The 14,612-nt window shown below is 49.1% G+C and overlaps 2 protein-coding genes across 2 annotated transcripts in view; one reads left to right on the forward strand and one right to left on the reverse strand.

Moving 5' to 3' along the window:
- rpl10a (ribosomal protein L10a) overlaps nucleotides 1-14,612 on the forward strand; it is a 216,781-nt gene that overhangs the window by 162,095 nt on the left and 40,074 nt on the right. The gene's annotated exons all lie outside the window — the stretch shown is intronic.
- LOC129708827 (F-actin-monooxygenase MICAL3-like) overlaps nucleotides 1-14,612 on the reverse strand; it is a 54,051-nt gene that overhangs the window by 18,233 nt on the left and 21,206 nt on the right. Inside the window, exons 7-10 of the mRNA XM_055654834.1 lie at nucleotides 11,871-12,026; nucleotides 8,611-8,711; nucleotides 7,624-7,881; nucleotides 1,830-1,945 (exon numbers count right to left, since the gene is read on the reverse strand). Of these exons, the coding sequence (XP_055510809.1) occupies nucleotides 1,830-1,945; nucleotides 7,624-7,881; nucleotides 8,611-8,711; nucleotides 11,871-12,026 (631 nt within the window). The remainder of the gene's footprint in view (nucleotides 1-1,829; nucleotides 1,946-7,623; nucleotides 7,882-8,610; nucleotides 8,712-11,870; nucleotides 12,027-14,612) is intronic.

Here is a 14,612-nt window from a genome sequence, read left to right on the forward strand (position 1 = left end):
GAATCAGATTGAGGTTGGACACACCCTATCTACAACCATGGGACTTCTCCACCAAAATGAACTGAAAGGTTTTCTAAACTAACCAGCCCCAAGGCATCCTTCACACGAACGTTTTACCGAGAGATCAGATCTGACATCTGTATTAAAAGATGTGAAACAATTTTATTCACTGATGTGTGAAACAATTTTATTCACTGACGTGTCTTAATTAGATAAATATGGCACGCCACTCCCATGGACGAGGTTTGCCCTGATCTGGCACCTTGTAGCAAGTTACAGGGAGTTACCATTCAGATCCATCAAACTAAGCGAGGATTTTATATACACACTTCACGTTTTTCTACTCTCTACCATCTATTTTTCCGCTTCCTCCTCTTTCTATTGTTTTCTTTTTCTTGTCTTACTTATTTCCTTCTCATAACATAAAACTAGAGGTTGTACATAGAATGGATTACGGTATGACATAGTTGGCACCTAAAATTAGGTTCCACTGTACTGTTTTGTACTGTATTAACTTCTAATAAAATAAACAACAACAACAACAACAACAACAACAACAACAACAAAAAACTAGGCGAGGAACCAGCCTCTTTCAAATGCCACACATTTTCTCACCATCACCCGGATTTTACAAGGATGTTGCCAAGTTTTTAGAAGCCTTCACTGTACATTCAGGAAACACAGGAGGATCAGGAAGGTCACAGGTTCAGGCACCACTTGTAATCTTTCTTCTCTTTCCCCTAAAATGCTGGATTTGCTTTGCTTTCCCGGCTCGCCTGAAAGCTTTCCATTGCCACAAAACCTTTTGGAACCCGAGGTCATCACAAAGTTCTTTAGACTTTAGAGGTACAGCGTGGAAACTGGCCCTTCGGCCCACCGAGTCCGCGCCGACAAGCGATCCCCCGTACACTAGCATTATCCTACACACTGGGGACAATTTACATTTTTCAGAAGCCAATGAACCTACAAACCTGCGCGTCTTTGGAGTGTGGGAGGAAACTGGAGAAAACCCGTGTGGAGACCAGGTAGAATGTACAAACTCAGTGCAGATAAGCACCTGTAGTCAGGATCGAACCTGGGTCTCTGGTGATGTAGGACAGCAACTCTACTGCTGCGCCACCGTTGTATGCTCTAACTATGCTTCTCATAATGTTATATACTTCTCTCAGGTGGTCCCTCAAAGTCCATCTTGTAGCTGGTTGCATCAACCAATTCAGCTTTAGTATTAACTGTCCACAATGACCATGGCTCCTGTAGATAGAGAAGGAGTTACTCTCCCACTCATGATTAACTAAGGTTGCTTGTGATATGGATGAGGGAAGATACAGGTGGTAATGATCCACCGCCGATTTTCCGGCAACTGGTGATCCGGCACCTCCTGTAATCCGGACAAAATTTTGACAGGCCACTTGCAATCCCCCCCCCCCCAACTCCGGTTCTCCCATCTGGTGGCTTCCTTCCACATTTTCTTCCCCCACAGAGGGGAACACACTGTCAAGGATGGTGGTGGAGGTAGATACAATAATGGTGCTTAAGAGGCTCATGGATAAGCAGGGAGTGGAGGGATATGGATCATATGCAGGGAGATGAGAAGTTTATCTTGGTATCATGTCCGGCACACACATTGTGGGCCGAAGGGCCAGTTCCTGTGCTGTACCATTCTATGTTTGTCGTTCCATCAGCCTCGCCTATACGGCTCCGTCACCTTTAATGATCCGACTTGCATTCAGTAAAATAAGCAGACAAGGTCCAAACTCCGAGACGAGGAAATGGGGTGAACAGTAAAGAAACTGAACAGCAGTGTGTGTCGGGATGCATTCCAGTCTCACCTCTCAGCCAGGAGCTCCAAGGGGCCAATGCCTTTGCCCCACTTCCGCACCGACCATGCAGCGTCGAAAGCTGCCAGAAATCCACGGCCAATTCCAGTGCCCAGAGGCCAGAACGGCTGAAAATAACACGGGTTGTGGAAAAAAAAGAGGGAATTTAGTCACTTCCATGTGGGAAATCCTGAGCATGATATAACCAGCTAAAGTATTTTGGTTTAGTTTAGTTTTAGGGATACAGCGCAGAAACTAGCCCTTCGGCCAACCGGGTCCGCGCCGGCCAGCGATCCCTGCGCACTAACACTCATCCCACACACACTACGGACAATTTTACCAAAACCAATTAAACTACAAACCTGCACGACTTTGGAGTGTGGGAGGAAACCGGAGTGCCCAGAGAAAACCCACGCAGTCACAGGGAGAAGATATAAATTCCGTACGGACAGCACCTGTAGTTACGATCGAACCCCCAGGTCTGTGGCGTTGTAAGGCAGCAACTCTACCCCTTAGCTCTGCAGCAGCACTGTTTACACGTTCTCTCTGTGACCACGTGGGTTTTCTCCGGGTGCTCTGGCTTCTTCCCACGTTGCAGAGACGTACAGGTTGTAGGTTTAAGAACAAACTGCAGATGCTGGAAAAATCAAAGGTAGACAAGAATGCTGGAGAAACTCAGCGGGAGAGGCAGCATCTATGGAGCGAAGGAATAGGCGACGTTTCGGGTCTCGCCTATTCCTTCGCTCCATAGATGCTGCCTCACCAGCTGAGTTTCTCCAGCACTTTTGTCTACCTTCAAGTTTGTAGGCTAATTGGTTTCGGTAAAATTCTTCAGATCAGTTAAAAGGAGGGTTCCGACCCAAAACATCACCCACCCTTTTCCTCCAGAGATGCTGCCTGGTCTGCTGAGTTACTCCAGCGGGTTTGTGAGTAAAAATCACCAGTTGCTTGGTTTCCGCTTGGTTCAGCCTGACCCGCTGAGTTACTAACAGTCACATTTTGAATGAGCAATAAAAGCAGCAGAAATTGTAGAAACACTCGGCGGGTCAGACAGCATCTGCGGAAAGGGAAACAATTCGCATCTCTGGTCAAAGACCCTTCATCATGGCTGGTATTTAAGTCGTCAAGTCAAGAGAGTTTAGAAACATAGAAACATAGAAATTAGGTGCAGAAGTAGGCCATTCGGCCCTTCGAGCCTGCACCGCCATTCAATATGATCATGGCTGATCATCCAACTCAGTATCCCGTACCTGCCTTATCTCCATACCCCCTGATCCCCTTAGCCACAAGGGCCACATCTAACTCCCTCTTAAATAGCCAATGAACTGGCCTCATACCCTCTGTGGCAGAGATAGGACAATGAAAAAAAGTTCTTGCTTCATGCAGCACAACAGAGTATTGTAGGCATAAATACAGAACAGATCAGTGTGTTAAAGGATTTCCCCTTTATCCATAAGCTGTGACCCCTTGTCCTGGACTTCCCTAACATCGGGAACAATCTTCCTGCATCTAGCCTGTCCAACCCCTTAAGAATTTTGTAAGTTTCTTTAAGATCCCCTCTCAATCTTCTAAATTCTAGAGAGTATAAACCAAGTCTATCCAGTCTTTCTTCATAAGACAGTCCTGACATCCCAGGAATCAGTCTGGTGACCCGTCTCTGCACTCCCTCTATGGCAATAATGTCCTTCCTCAGATTTGGAGACCAAAACTGTACGCAATACTCCAGGTGTGGTCTCACCAAGACCCTGTACAACTGCAGTAGAACCTCTCTGCTCCTATACTCAAATCCTTTAGCAATGAAAGCTAACATACCATTCGCTTTCTTTACTGCCTGCTGCACCTGCATGCCTACCTTCAATGACTGGTGTACCATGACACCCATGTGTCCCAGATAGGACAATGAAATTCTTGCTTGCTGCAGCACAACAGAGTATTGTAGGCATAAATACAGAACAGATCAGTGTGTCCATATACCATAGAATATTATATATATACACACACACATAAATAAACAGATAAAGTGCAATAGGCTGTTACAGTTCAGAGTTTGTTTGAAGTTGTGTTTAATAGTCTGATGGCTGTGGGGAAGTAATAATAATAATAATACATTTTATTTATGGGCGCCTTTCAAGAGTCTCAAGGACACCTTACAAAAATTTAGCAGGTAGAGGAAAAACATGTAAGGGGAATGAAATAAATAGTAGAGACATGACTAGTACACAAAGTAAAGACAGAATTCAATACAAAACACAGTTAGAGGCAATTAATGCACAGATGAAAAGGGACGGCACGTGGGGCTAAGGATAGGCAGAGGTGAAGAGATGGGTCTTGAGGCGGGAATGGAATTGGTGAGGGACACGGAATTGCGGATCAGTTGGGGGAGGGAGTTCCAGAGCCTGGGAGCTGCCCTGGAGAAGGCTCTGTCCCCAAAACTGCGGAGGTTGGACTTGTGGATGGAGAGGAGACTGGCTGATGTGGATCTGAGGGACCGTGAGGGTTGATAGGGGGAGAGAGGAGGTCAGTGAGATATGGGGGGGGCAGATGGTGGAGGGCTTTGTAGGTGAGGATCAGGATTTTGTAGGCGATCCGGTGGGAGATGGGAAGCCAGTGAAGTTGTTTGAGGACTGGAGTGATGCGATGCCAGGATTTGGTGTGGGTGATGAGTCGGGCGGCTGCGTTCTGGACCAGTTGGAGTCGGTTGATGTAGGTGGAGCTGATGCCAAGGAGAAGTGAGTTGCAATAGTCCAGTCGGGAGGAGATGAAGGCATGGATGAGTCTTTCAGCAGCGGGCGGTGTGAGAGAGGGTCTGAGTTTGGCGATGTTGCGGAGATGAAAGAAGGAGGTTTTACTGACATGGCGGATGTGAGGCTCAAGGGAGAGGGTGGAATCAAAGATCATGCCAAGGTTGCGGGCCTGGGGAGATGGGGAGACAGTGGTGCCGTCGATGGTGAGAGTGGGGTTATTGATTTTGTTGAGTGTGGCTTTGGAGCCTATGAGGAGGAATTCTGTCTTATCGCTGTTGAGTTTGAGGAAATTATGTTGCATCCAGGTTTTTATAGCTGACAAACAGGAGTTGATATGGGAGAGGGGGGGGGTTGTGGGGGGATTTGGTGCCAAGGTAGATCTGGGTGTCATCAGCGTAGCAGTGGAAGTCCAGATTGAAGTGGCGGAGTATCTGACCAAGGGGGAGGATGTAGATAATGAAGAGGAGGGGGCCGAGTATGGAGCCTTGGGGAATGCCTTGAGTGACTGTGGAAGTAGCAGAGGTGTGGTTGTGGAGAGAGATGAAGTGGAATCTGTTGGAAAGGTAGGAACGGAGGCAGCCGAGTGCAGAGCCTTCAATGCCGAGGTCTTTGAGTCTGGTGAGCAAGATGTTATGGTTCACTGTATCGAAGGCTGCACTCAGGTCGAGGAGGATGAGGATGTTGAGGGAACCAGTCAGCAGAGGTGAGGAGGTCGTTGAGGACTTTGAGGAGAGCAGTTTCTGTGCTATGGAGGGGGCGAAAGCCAGATTGGAGGGGTTCAAGTAGGTTATACGCAAGGAGGTGGGAATGAAGTTGTGACGCAACGATACGCTCCAGGGTTTTTGAAAGAAAGGGGAGGTTTGAGATTGGGCAGTAGTTAATGAGAGAGGAGGGATCAAGACCAGGTTTCTTTAAGATTGGTGTAAGTAGCTATTCCTGAACCTGGATGTTGCAGATTTCAGGCTCCTGTACCTTCTATCTGAAGGCAGCGGAGAGATGAGTGTGTGGCCAGGATGATGTGGGTCCTTGATGATGTTGGCAGCACAGATACTGCGAGTTACCACAACATTTCTTTAAATATCAGATATCTGTTTTGTTTTTAATGAAGATTTTCATTTATATTTGGAGGTTTCTCAAGAAAGAGTTAGATTTAGCGCTGAGGGCTAATGGAATCAAGAGATATGGGGAACAAGCAGGAACGGGGGTACACAAAATTGCTGGAGAAACTCAGCGGGTGCAGTAGCATCTATGGAGCGAAGGAAATAGGCGACGTTTTGGGCCAAAACCCTTCTTCAGACTGATGGGGGGTGGGGGGGAGAATGAAGTTAAAAAGGAGGAGGAGGAGCCTGAGGGCGGGGGGATGGGAGGAGACAGCTCGAGGGTTAAGGAAGGGGAGGAGACAGCAGGGGCTAGCAAAACTGGGAGAATTCAACGTTCATGCTATCAGGACGCAAGCTGCCCAGGCGGAATACGAGGTGCTGTTCCTCCAATTTCCAGTGTTGCTCACTCTGGCAATGGAGGAGACCCAGGACAGAGAGGTCGGATTGAGAATGGGAGGGAGGAGTTGAAGTGCTGAGCCACCGGGAGCTCAGGTAGGTTATTGCGGACTGAGCGGAGGTGTTTGGCAAAATGATCGCCCAACCTCTGCTTAGTCTCCCCGATGTAAATCAGCTGGAGCAGCGGATGCAGTAGATGAGGTTGGAGGAGATACAGGTGAACCTTTGTCGCACCTGGAACGATTGCTTGGGACCTTGAATGGAGTCGAGGGGGGAGGTGAAGGGGAGGTGTTGCATTTCTTGCAGTTGCAACGGAAAGTGCCCGGGGAGGGGGTGGTACGGGAGGGAAGGGAAGAATTGACAAGGGAGTTGCGGAGGGAGCGGTCTTTGCGGAAGGCAGACATGGGGGGAGATGGGAAGATGTGGCGAGTGGTGGGGTCACGTTGGAGGTGGTGGAAATGGCGGAGGATTATTTGTTGTATTTGCCGGCTGGTGGGATGAAAGGCGAGGACTAGGGGGACTCTGCCCTTGTTGCGAGTGCGGGGATGGGGAGAGAGAGCAGTGTTGCGGGGTATGGATCAGACCCTGGTGCAAGCCTCATCTATGGTGGCGGAGGGGAATCCCCGTTCCCTGAAGAACGAGGACATTTCCGATGCCCTGGTATGGAACGTCTCATCCTGGGAACAGATGCGGCGTAGGCGGAGGAATTGGGAGCAGGGGATGGAGTCTTTGCAGGGGGCAGGGTGGGAAGACGTGTTATCCAGATAGCCATGTGAGTCAGTTGGTTTGTAGTGTATGTCGGTCAGAAGTCTGTCCCCTGCGATGGAGATGGTGAGGTCAAGGAATGGTAGGGAAGTGTCGGAAATGGTCCAGGTGTATTGGAGTGCCGGATGGAAGTTGGTGGTGAAGTGGATGAAGTCAGTCAGTTGTGTGTGGGTGCAGGAGGTGGCCCCAAAGCAGTCGTCAATGTAATGGAGGTAGAGGTCGGGGATGGGGCCCTGGTACGTATTGAACAAGGATTGTTCAAAGTACCCGATAAAGAGGCAGGCGTAGCTGGGGCCCATGCGTGTGCCCATAGCTACGCCTTGTGTTTGGAGGAAATGGGAGGAGTCAAACGTAATTTGGAGGCAATGGCAGGAACGGGGTACTGATTTTGGATGATCAGCCACGATCATATTGAATGGCGGTGCTGACTCGAAGGGCCGAATGGCCTACTCCTGCACCTATTTTCTATGTTTCTATCATGGAGAATGGCTTTATCCCAAAGGACAGGCTAATGTAAAAGTCTAGGCCAAACGCAATGGATGCTCCAATCCATTTGGCCGAAGACTATATCCCACCACACGAGTTTAGCTTAGTTTAGTTTAGAGATACAGTGCGGAAACAGGCCCTTCGGCCAACCGAGCCCGCACTGACCAGTGACACACACACACACACACACACACGCACGCACGCACGCACACACACCAAATGTTTACATTTATACCAAGCCAATTAACCTGTTGTGTTTGAAGTGTGGGAGGAAAGTGAAGAACTCGGAGAAAGGCCACGATGAGAAACACTCACCTCCACCAGGCAGTCTCCCACCAGGGCTATCAGTAGCCGCCGGCCGTGCCTCTCCTTCACCAGGGCAGAGTTTTCCGACCTGTACATGCAGGTGAAATCGAACATGGCCACATCCGGCTTGGCCTGGTGATTGGTGGCAAACTCCAAGTTTGGCAGCTGGTGCTTTGTTGAGAAGTTGGCAGCTTCACGGGCGTACAGCTGGAGAGAGTCCAGGTCAACATTGCGGGCAGACAGCAGCGAGTCCGCGTCTTGCTTGTCCTGTCAATGTACAACATATGGTGGAGGTTTCTGACAAATACTTAGCGTGCTGAAAATTCACGAGAGGGGCGTCACGGTGGCGCAGCGGTAGAGTCGCTGCCTCTCAGCGCCAGAGACCCGGGTTCAATCCTGACTACGGGGTGCTGTCTGTACGGAGTTTGCACGTTCTCCCAGTGACCTACTGGGTTTTCTCCGGGTGCTCCGGTTTCCTGCCACACACCAAAGATGTACAGGCATGTATGTTAATTGGCTTCGGTAAAATTTGCAAATTGTCCCTTGGTTGTAGCATAGTGCCAGTGTACGGTGTGATTGCTGGTCGGCGCGGACTCGGTGGGCCAAAGGGCCTGTTTCCACACTGTATCTCTAAACTAAACTAAGAAATCTAGGCCTTTTAGCTTAGTGTAGCTACACAGCGCGGAAACGGGCCCTTCGACCCACCGAGTCCACACCGTCCAGCGATCCCCGCACACCAACACTATCCTACATACTAAGGATACAATTGCAATGTTTACAATTTCGCCAAAGCCAATTAGCCTACAAACCTGCACGTCTTTGGAATGTGGGAGGAAACCGAAGCACCTGGAGAAGACCCACGCAGTCATGGGGAGAACGTACAAACTCTGCACAGACAGCACCTGTGGTCAGGATCACTGGCGCTGTGAGTCAGCAAGTCTACCACCGAGCCATCCTTCTATCATGGGATCGAATGTGATGTTGGATGCACTGTACCTCACGAATGACTCCGTACTTGAGAAGGCTCGTTTTTTTCGCAGTCATCACAAAGTAATGGGTATCGTCCTTGTAATACACTATGTTCTCCAGATCTATGCCTGTTTAACAAAGATAAGATGATATGTCTGGAATTTAAATGCCCCTACCCTGCACTGTACTGTACTGTTGGGGGTTGGGTTATTTGGTGAAGTTAGTGGAGGAGTGGAAGAAAGAAACAATTTTATTATTGTATCTCCACAAGTGTTTTAATCCCTTACAACATTATGAATGGAGGCAATGGCAGGCTTTAATCAAATGATTGGGGACAATCAGAGAGGAGTGGTCAGTGGGTGAGGAGGCTCGTAAGTGATGGGTTGGGGAGAAGGAGTGGTGTTAATGGAGGGACACAGCCAGTTTAGTTCACGTAGGTTTGGAGATACAGCGCGGAAACAGGCCCTTCGGCCCACCAAGTCCACGACGACCAGCGATCCCCATACACTAGCGCTATGCTACACACTAGTGACAATTTTCAATCTTTACCGTAGCCAATTGACGTGCAAATCTGTACGTCTTTGGAGTGTGGGAGGAAACCGGAGCACCCGGAGAAAACCCACGCAGGTCACGGGGAGAACGCACAAACTCCGTACAGACAGCACCCGTGGTCAGAATCGAACCCGGGTCTCTGGCGCTGTAAGGCAGCAGCTCTACCGCTGTGCCACCGTGCGGCTAGTTGTTTTGTCTTTGGGAGGGATGTAAAGACCTGACTCTGATGGTGAGAAATTGGTTTTATTTTGCCATGGTGGAGAGTGCTAGTTGATGGATGGAAAGGCATTACTGTCAGGAAGGGGGGGTTGCTGTTGAGTGGGGTTGAGAGAGAGGTGTGGGGAGGGGGAGGGAGAGGGAGAGGGTGTGGGGAGGGAGGGGAGAGGTGGGAGAGGGAGAGGTGTGGGAGGGAGGGGAAGAGGTGTGGGAGAGGGAGGGGGGAGAGGTGTGGAGAGGGGGAGAGGGAGAGGTGGGAGAGGGAGAGGGAGAGGGGGGAGGGAGAGGTGTGGAGAGGGAGAGGGTGAGGGAGAGGGGAGAGAGAGGGGAGAGAGGAGAGAGAGAGAGGAGAGGGAGAGAGAGGAGAGGGAGGAGAGAGAGAGAGAGAGAGAGAGAGGTCCCAATACAGAACAATAAAATCCCTACTCGCTGCAGCATAACAGATATTTAAACATATTACTCTGTCAACACCGTTATAAACACCAAAATGAAGTTCATCTTATTAAAGAAACAAACAATGATAATGCAAAGACCAAACAGTGTCCCCGAGTCTATGTAGTTCAGAGCCGAGTTGGAGGTTGTAGTGTCTGATGGCTGCTGGGAAGAAGCTGTTCCTGAACCTGGATGTTACCGTTTTCAGGCTCCTGTTCCTTCTTCCCGATGGCTGGGCTGTGGGCCAGGCTGGTGTGGGTCTCTGATGATGCCGGCTGCCTTTTTGAGGCAGCGACTCCTGTAGATCCCTTCGACGGTGGGGAGGTCAGTGCCCGCGATGGACCCGGCAGTGTTCATCATTCTCAGTGTTCATCAAGGCAGCGACTCTCCCACTGAACCACTGTGCCGCCCACTATGTTGTGGTAAAGCATTTGAGTCAGCAGGTTGTGAGTTCAAGTCTTACAGAGTGGAAACAGGCACCATCGGCCCAAATTGCCCACACCGGCCAACATGCCCCGTTTGGACGTTGTGGTCAGCAGAGGGATGGCTGCAGTGTTGGAAACTGTGGCTGGGACCTTTGGTGAGTGGTATGGTCAGAGAAGGAGCGGGTGCTTTTTGGGAAATGGATATTTGAGGACAGAAGGATTAGATTTTGTGGTTGGGAGAAGGCTTGAAAGGTCATAAGGAGTAGGAGTAGAATTAGGCCATTCGGCCCATCAAGTCTACTCTGCCATTCATTCATGGCTGATCTATCTCTCCGTCCTAACCCCATTCTCCTGCCTTCTCCCCACAACCTCCAACGCCCGTACTAATCAAGAATCTATCTATCTCCGTCTTAAAGCTCATATATTGTCGTGGCCAACGAGATAGGAAACAGGAAGTGACATTCTCTAGGCAGTAAGATGAGGTCACATAGTGTTGTCGTGAATTAAAGGCACACGGTTGTGTAACGACAGCACAAGATCAGACCTGCGTCAAAATCTAACACAGAAAACCTATTGCAACAGTGGGGCTTGGAGTGATGACACCGTGGTCTGGTGCGAATATTCAATGCCGTTGCAATCGGTTTAAATGAGACAAGGAAGTGTAAGGCAGGTGCTTTGCCCAGTCAGGTGTCTAGGCTTTCGCTAAGAGTTTCGTTTAGTTTAGCTTAGAGATACAGAGTGGAAACGGGCCCTTTGGCCCAGCGAGTCCGTGCCAACCAGCGATCACCCCGCACACTAACACTATCCTACACACACACTAGGGGGGCAATTTACAACTATACCGAAGCCAATTAACCGATGAACCTGTACGTCTTTGGAGTGTGAGAGAAAATCAGAGCACCCGGAGAAACTCTGGAGGACGTACAAGTTCCGTACAGACAGCGTCCGTAGTCGGGCTAGACAACGGGAGTCTGGTGCTGCAAGGCAGCGACTCTCCCACTGAACCACTGTGCCGCCCACTATGTTGTGGCAAAGCATTTGAGTCAGCAGGTTGTGAGTTCAAGTCTTACAGAGTGGAAACAGGCACCATTGGCCCAAATTGCCCACACCGGCCAACATGCCCCGTCTACACTATTCTCACCTGCCTGCTTTTGGTCCAAATCTCTCTAAACCTGCCCTATCCACGTACCTGTCTACTGACTCCAGGAGGTGTCCTGAAATAGCTAGGTTGACACCGCAGATCAATGCTGAACAGGAGCCCTGCTATTGGGAGTGTCATAGAACATAGAAAATAGGTGCAGGAGTAGGCCATTTGGCCCTTCGAGCCTGCACCACCATTCCATATGATCATGGCTGATCATCCAACTCAGTATCCCATCCCTGCCTTCTCTCCATACCCCCTGATCCCTTTAGCCACAAGGGCCACATCTAACTCCCTCTTAAATATAGCCAATGAACTGGCCTCAACTACATTCTGTGGCAGAGAATTCCAGAGATTCACCACTCTCTGTGTGAAAAATGTTTTTATCATCTCGGTCCTAAAGGATTTCCCCTCTATCCTTAAACTGTGACCCCTTGTCCTGGACTTCCCCAATGTGTCACCTTCAGCGTGGAGCCAAAAATCCATTTGTTTTTTTAAACAAGACATTAGAGTTTCCTGACCTGTTTCCTTATGAAGCTGCTGGAAAAACTTCTGGTTGTAGAGGTAGGCGACTCCATTAATTTCTTGGACTTTAACTTCTGCCGTGCTGTTCTTGTTGACAAAGTTGGCCGTGATGCCAATTGCCAGTTTCCCTCTCATTTCTTTCTTCTTAAACCCTGTGAATTTCATACACGGAGCAGAGAGTCAGTGGACAATTAAGAAAGGCCAGGAACTCTTTTATCACAATCAAAATCAATCACAATAATACTTTATTAGTCAAGTATTTTTTACAACATACGAGGAATTTCAGTTGCCAAGTCAGTCATACAAATAGAAAGCAACGGAACACACAAAACACTTTTTAACATAAACATCCACCACCGTGACTCCTCCGCATTCCTCACTGTGATGGAAAGCGATAAAAACGTCACTCTCTTCCCTTTGCTCTCCCGTGGTCGGGGGCCTCGAGCCCTCCGTTGACGGGACAATCTTGCACCGGGCGATCAGACCCCGCGTCGTGGCTGGTCGAACCGTCCGCGACGTTGCAGCTCCCGACATCCACGGCCTCTCCTGAGACAGCACGCTGGATGGTGAAGTCCGCAGTTGGAGCGATCCCAGGCAAGGGATCGACTCCGTTGTTCAGTCCGCGCCCTGCGGTGGGGCCCAAGATCAGTCTAAAGAGGCCTCCAGCTCCATCGATGGTAGGCCGCAGAGCGCCCAGAGATGCGATCCGGCAATTAATTGCATCTCTGGCAAGGTAAGAGACTGAAAAAATGTTTCCCCCAACCCTCTCCCCTTCCCCCCACATAAAACAAAACGGAGAACATTTACACAAACTTTTAATACACACTAAAAATTAAAAAAGATTTAAAAAACAAACAGACCGTTGGCGGGGCACCCCTGGTGTTCGGTTTATTTGGACCCCATGAGTATAACAACAAAGCAATGATAAATAACTGTGTTGCTGTCGTGGCCAACTCTCCCTTGGGACAAGGAAACTTAAAAGGTGAGCATGTTTATTACGCTGAACACTTTCGCTCAGTCCGCCTAGGCCTACGCGATCCTCCGGTTGCCAAACACTTTAACTACCCCTCCCATTCCCACGCTGGCCTTTCTGTCCTGGGCCTCCTCCATTGCCAGAGTGGAGCCAAATACAAATTGGAGGAACATCACCTCATATTTCGCTTGGGCAACTTACAACCCAGCAGTGTGGGTTTTGATTTCTCTAACTTAGAAACATAGAAAATAGGTGCAGGAGGAGGCCATTCTGTCCTTCGATATTGCTATATTTAAGAGGGAGTTAGATGTGGCCCTTGTGGATAAGGGGATCAGGGGGTATGGAGAGAAGGCAGGTACGGGATACTGAGTTGGATGATCAGCCATGATCATATTGAATGGTGGTGCAGGCTCGAAGGGCCGAATGGCCTGCTCCTGCACCTAATTTCTATGTTTCTATGTTTCGAGCCAGCACCGCCATTCATTGTAATCATGGCTGATCGTCCCCTATCAATAACCCGTGCCAGCCTTCTCCCCATATCCCTTGACTCAACTAGCCCCTAGAGCTCTATCTAACTCTCTCTTAAATCCATCCAGTGACTTGGCCTCCACTGCCCTCTGTGGCAGGGAATTCCTTAACTTCAAGTAACCCTTGCTTTCCCTCTCTCTCCCTGCCTCCCCCACCCTAGTTCTCTCATTAGTTCTACTGCCCCCCTATATATTACTGTTTGTATACCTCGTTGTCAATGACCTTCCCCTCAGTCAACAATGAACCACTTTGTTTCTTTGATCATCGTCGGCTTTGATCTGTCGTTTTCACACCTTGTTCATCCATTTCTCTAGTCTCCCTCTGCCCTGACTCTCAGTCTGAAGAAGGGTCTGGACCAAAAACATCACCATCCCCTTCTCTCCAGAGATGCTGCCTGTCCCGGTGAGTTACTCCAGCTTTGTGACAATATCAATCCATTCCTTCATCCTTCCTGTCACTGGCAAAGCCACCATTAATTTCCCATTTCCGATAGTACCTCAAACCCAGTGGTCGATGCACATTGTGGTGGCAAGAATGAGATAGAACCACATTGGTTGGAGTCCCACGTAGCCTAAACCAGGGGTTGGCAACCTTGTTTTGTGTAGGGGCCGGGACCCATGTCTGTGAGTGGATGGCGGGCCACATCCATCGCCATAGTGTGAAACTCACTGTTGTTTTTCACATTAGTTTTCATGTACCACAGTCCCAAGACTAAGGGACTGTGGTACACTGTGAAATCGACAGAAGGATGGAGGGTTGGGTGTTTATGCGTACTATTTTCATGATATTTATTTTAGTTGTTTATCTTTTAATATTTTATCTTGTATGTATCGTTAGCTTTCAGAAATGTTTGAATGGTGCATTGACTGGCTGACATTTTTTAATTTCGTTGGGCATGGTTCATGTTACAATGACAATGAAGAAACTATTCTATTCTATGTGTTTTTCAAATTAGTGTTCTGCAGTTCGCAGGTCACCTGCGTGCCCCAGGACTGGCTGCAGGACCCAGGTCGCGAAAGCGAAATGAATAAAAATACAGGCCGTACGTTGCCGACCCCTGGCCTAAACTAATGGCAGGTTTTGTGTCATGGAGGACGTTGGTTAATCGAATGGATTTCCACCACAGTTCGGTGGTTTTGTTGTCACCATTATGGGTTCAGATGCACTCACTTCAACTCGAGTCCCTCAACTACAACAAACTCATGGCTCAGGAAGGATACCACAGGCCTCTGAATAC

This window comes from Leucoraja erinacea, chromosome 24 (genome assembly GCF_028641065.1).
Source record: "Leucoraja erinacea ecotype New England chromosome 24, Leri_hhj_1, whole genome shotgun sequence".
Lineage (NCBI taxonomy): Eukaryota > Metazoa > Chordata > Chondrichthyes > Rajiformes > Rajidae > Leucoraja > Leucoraja erinaceus.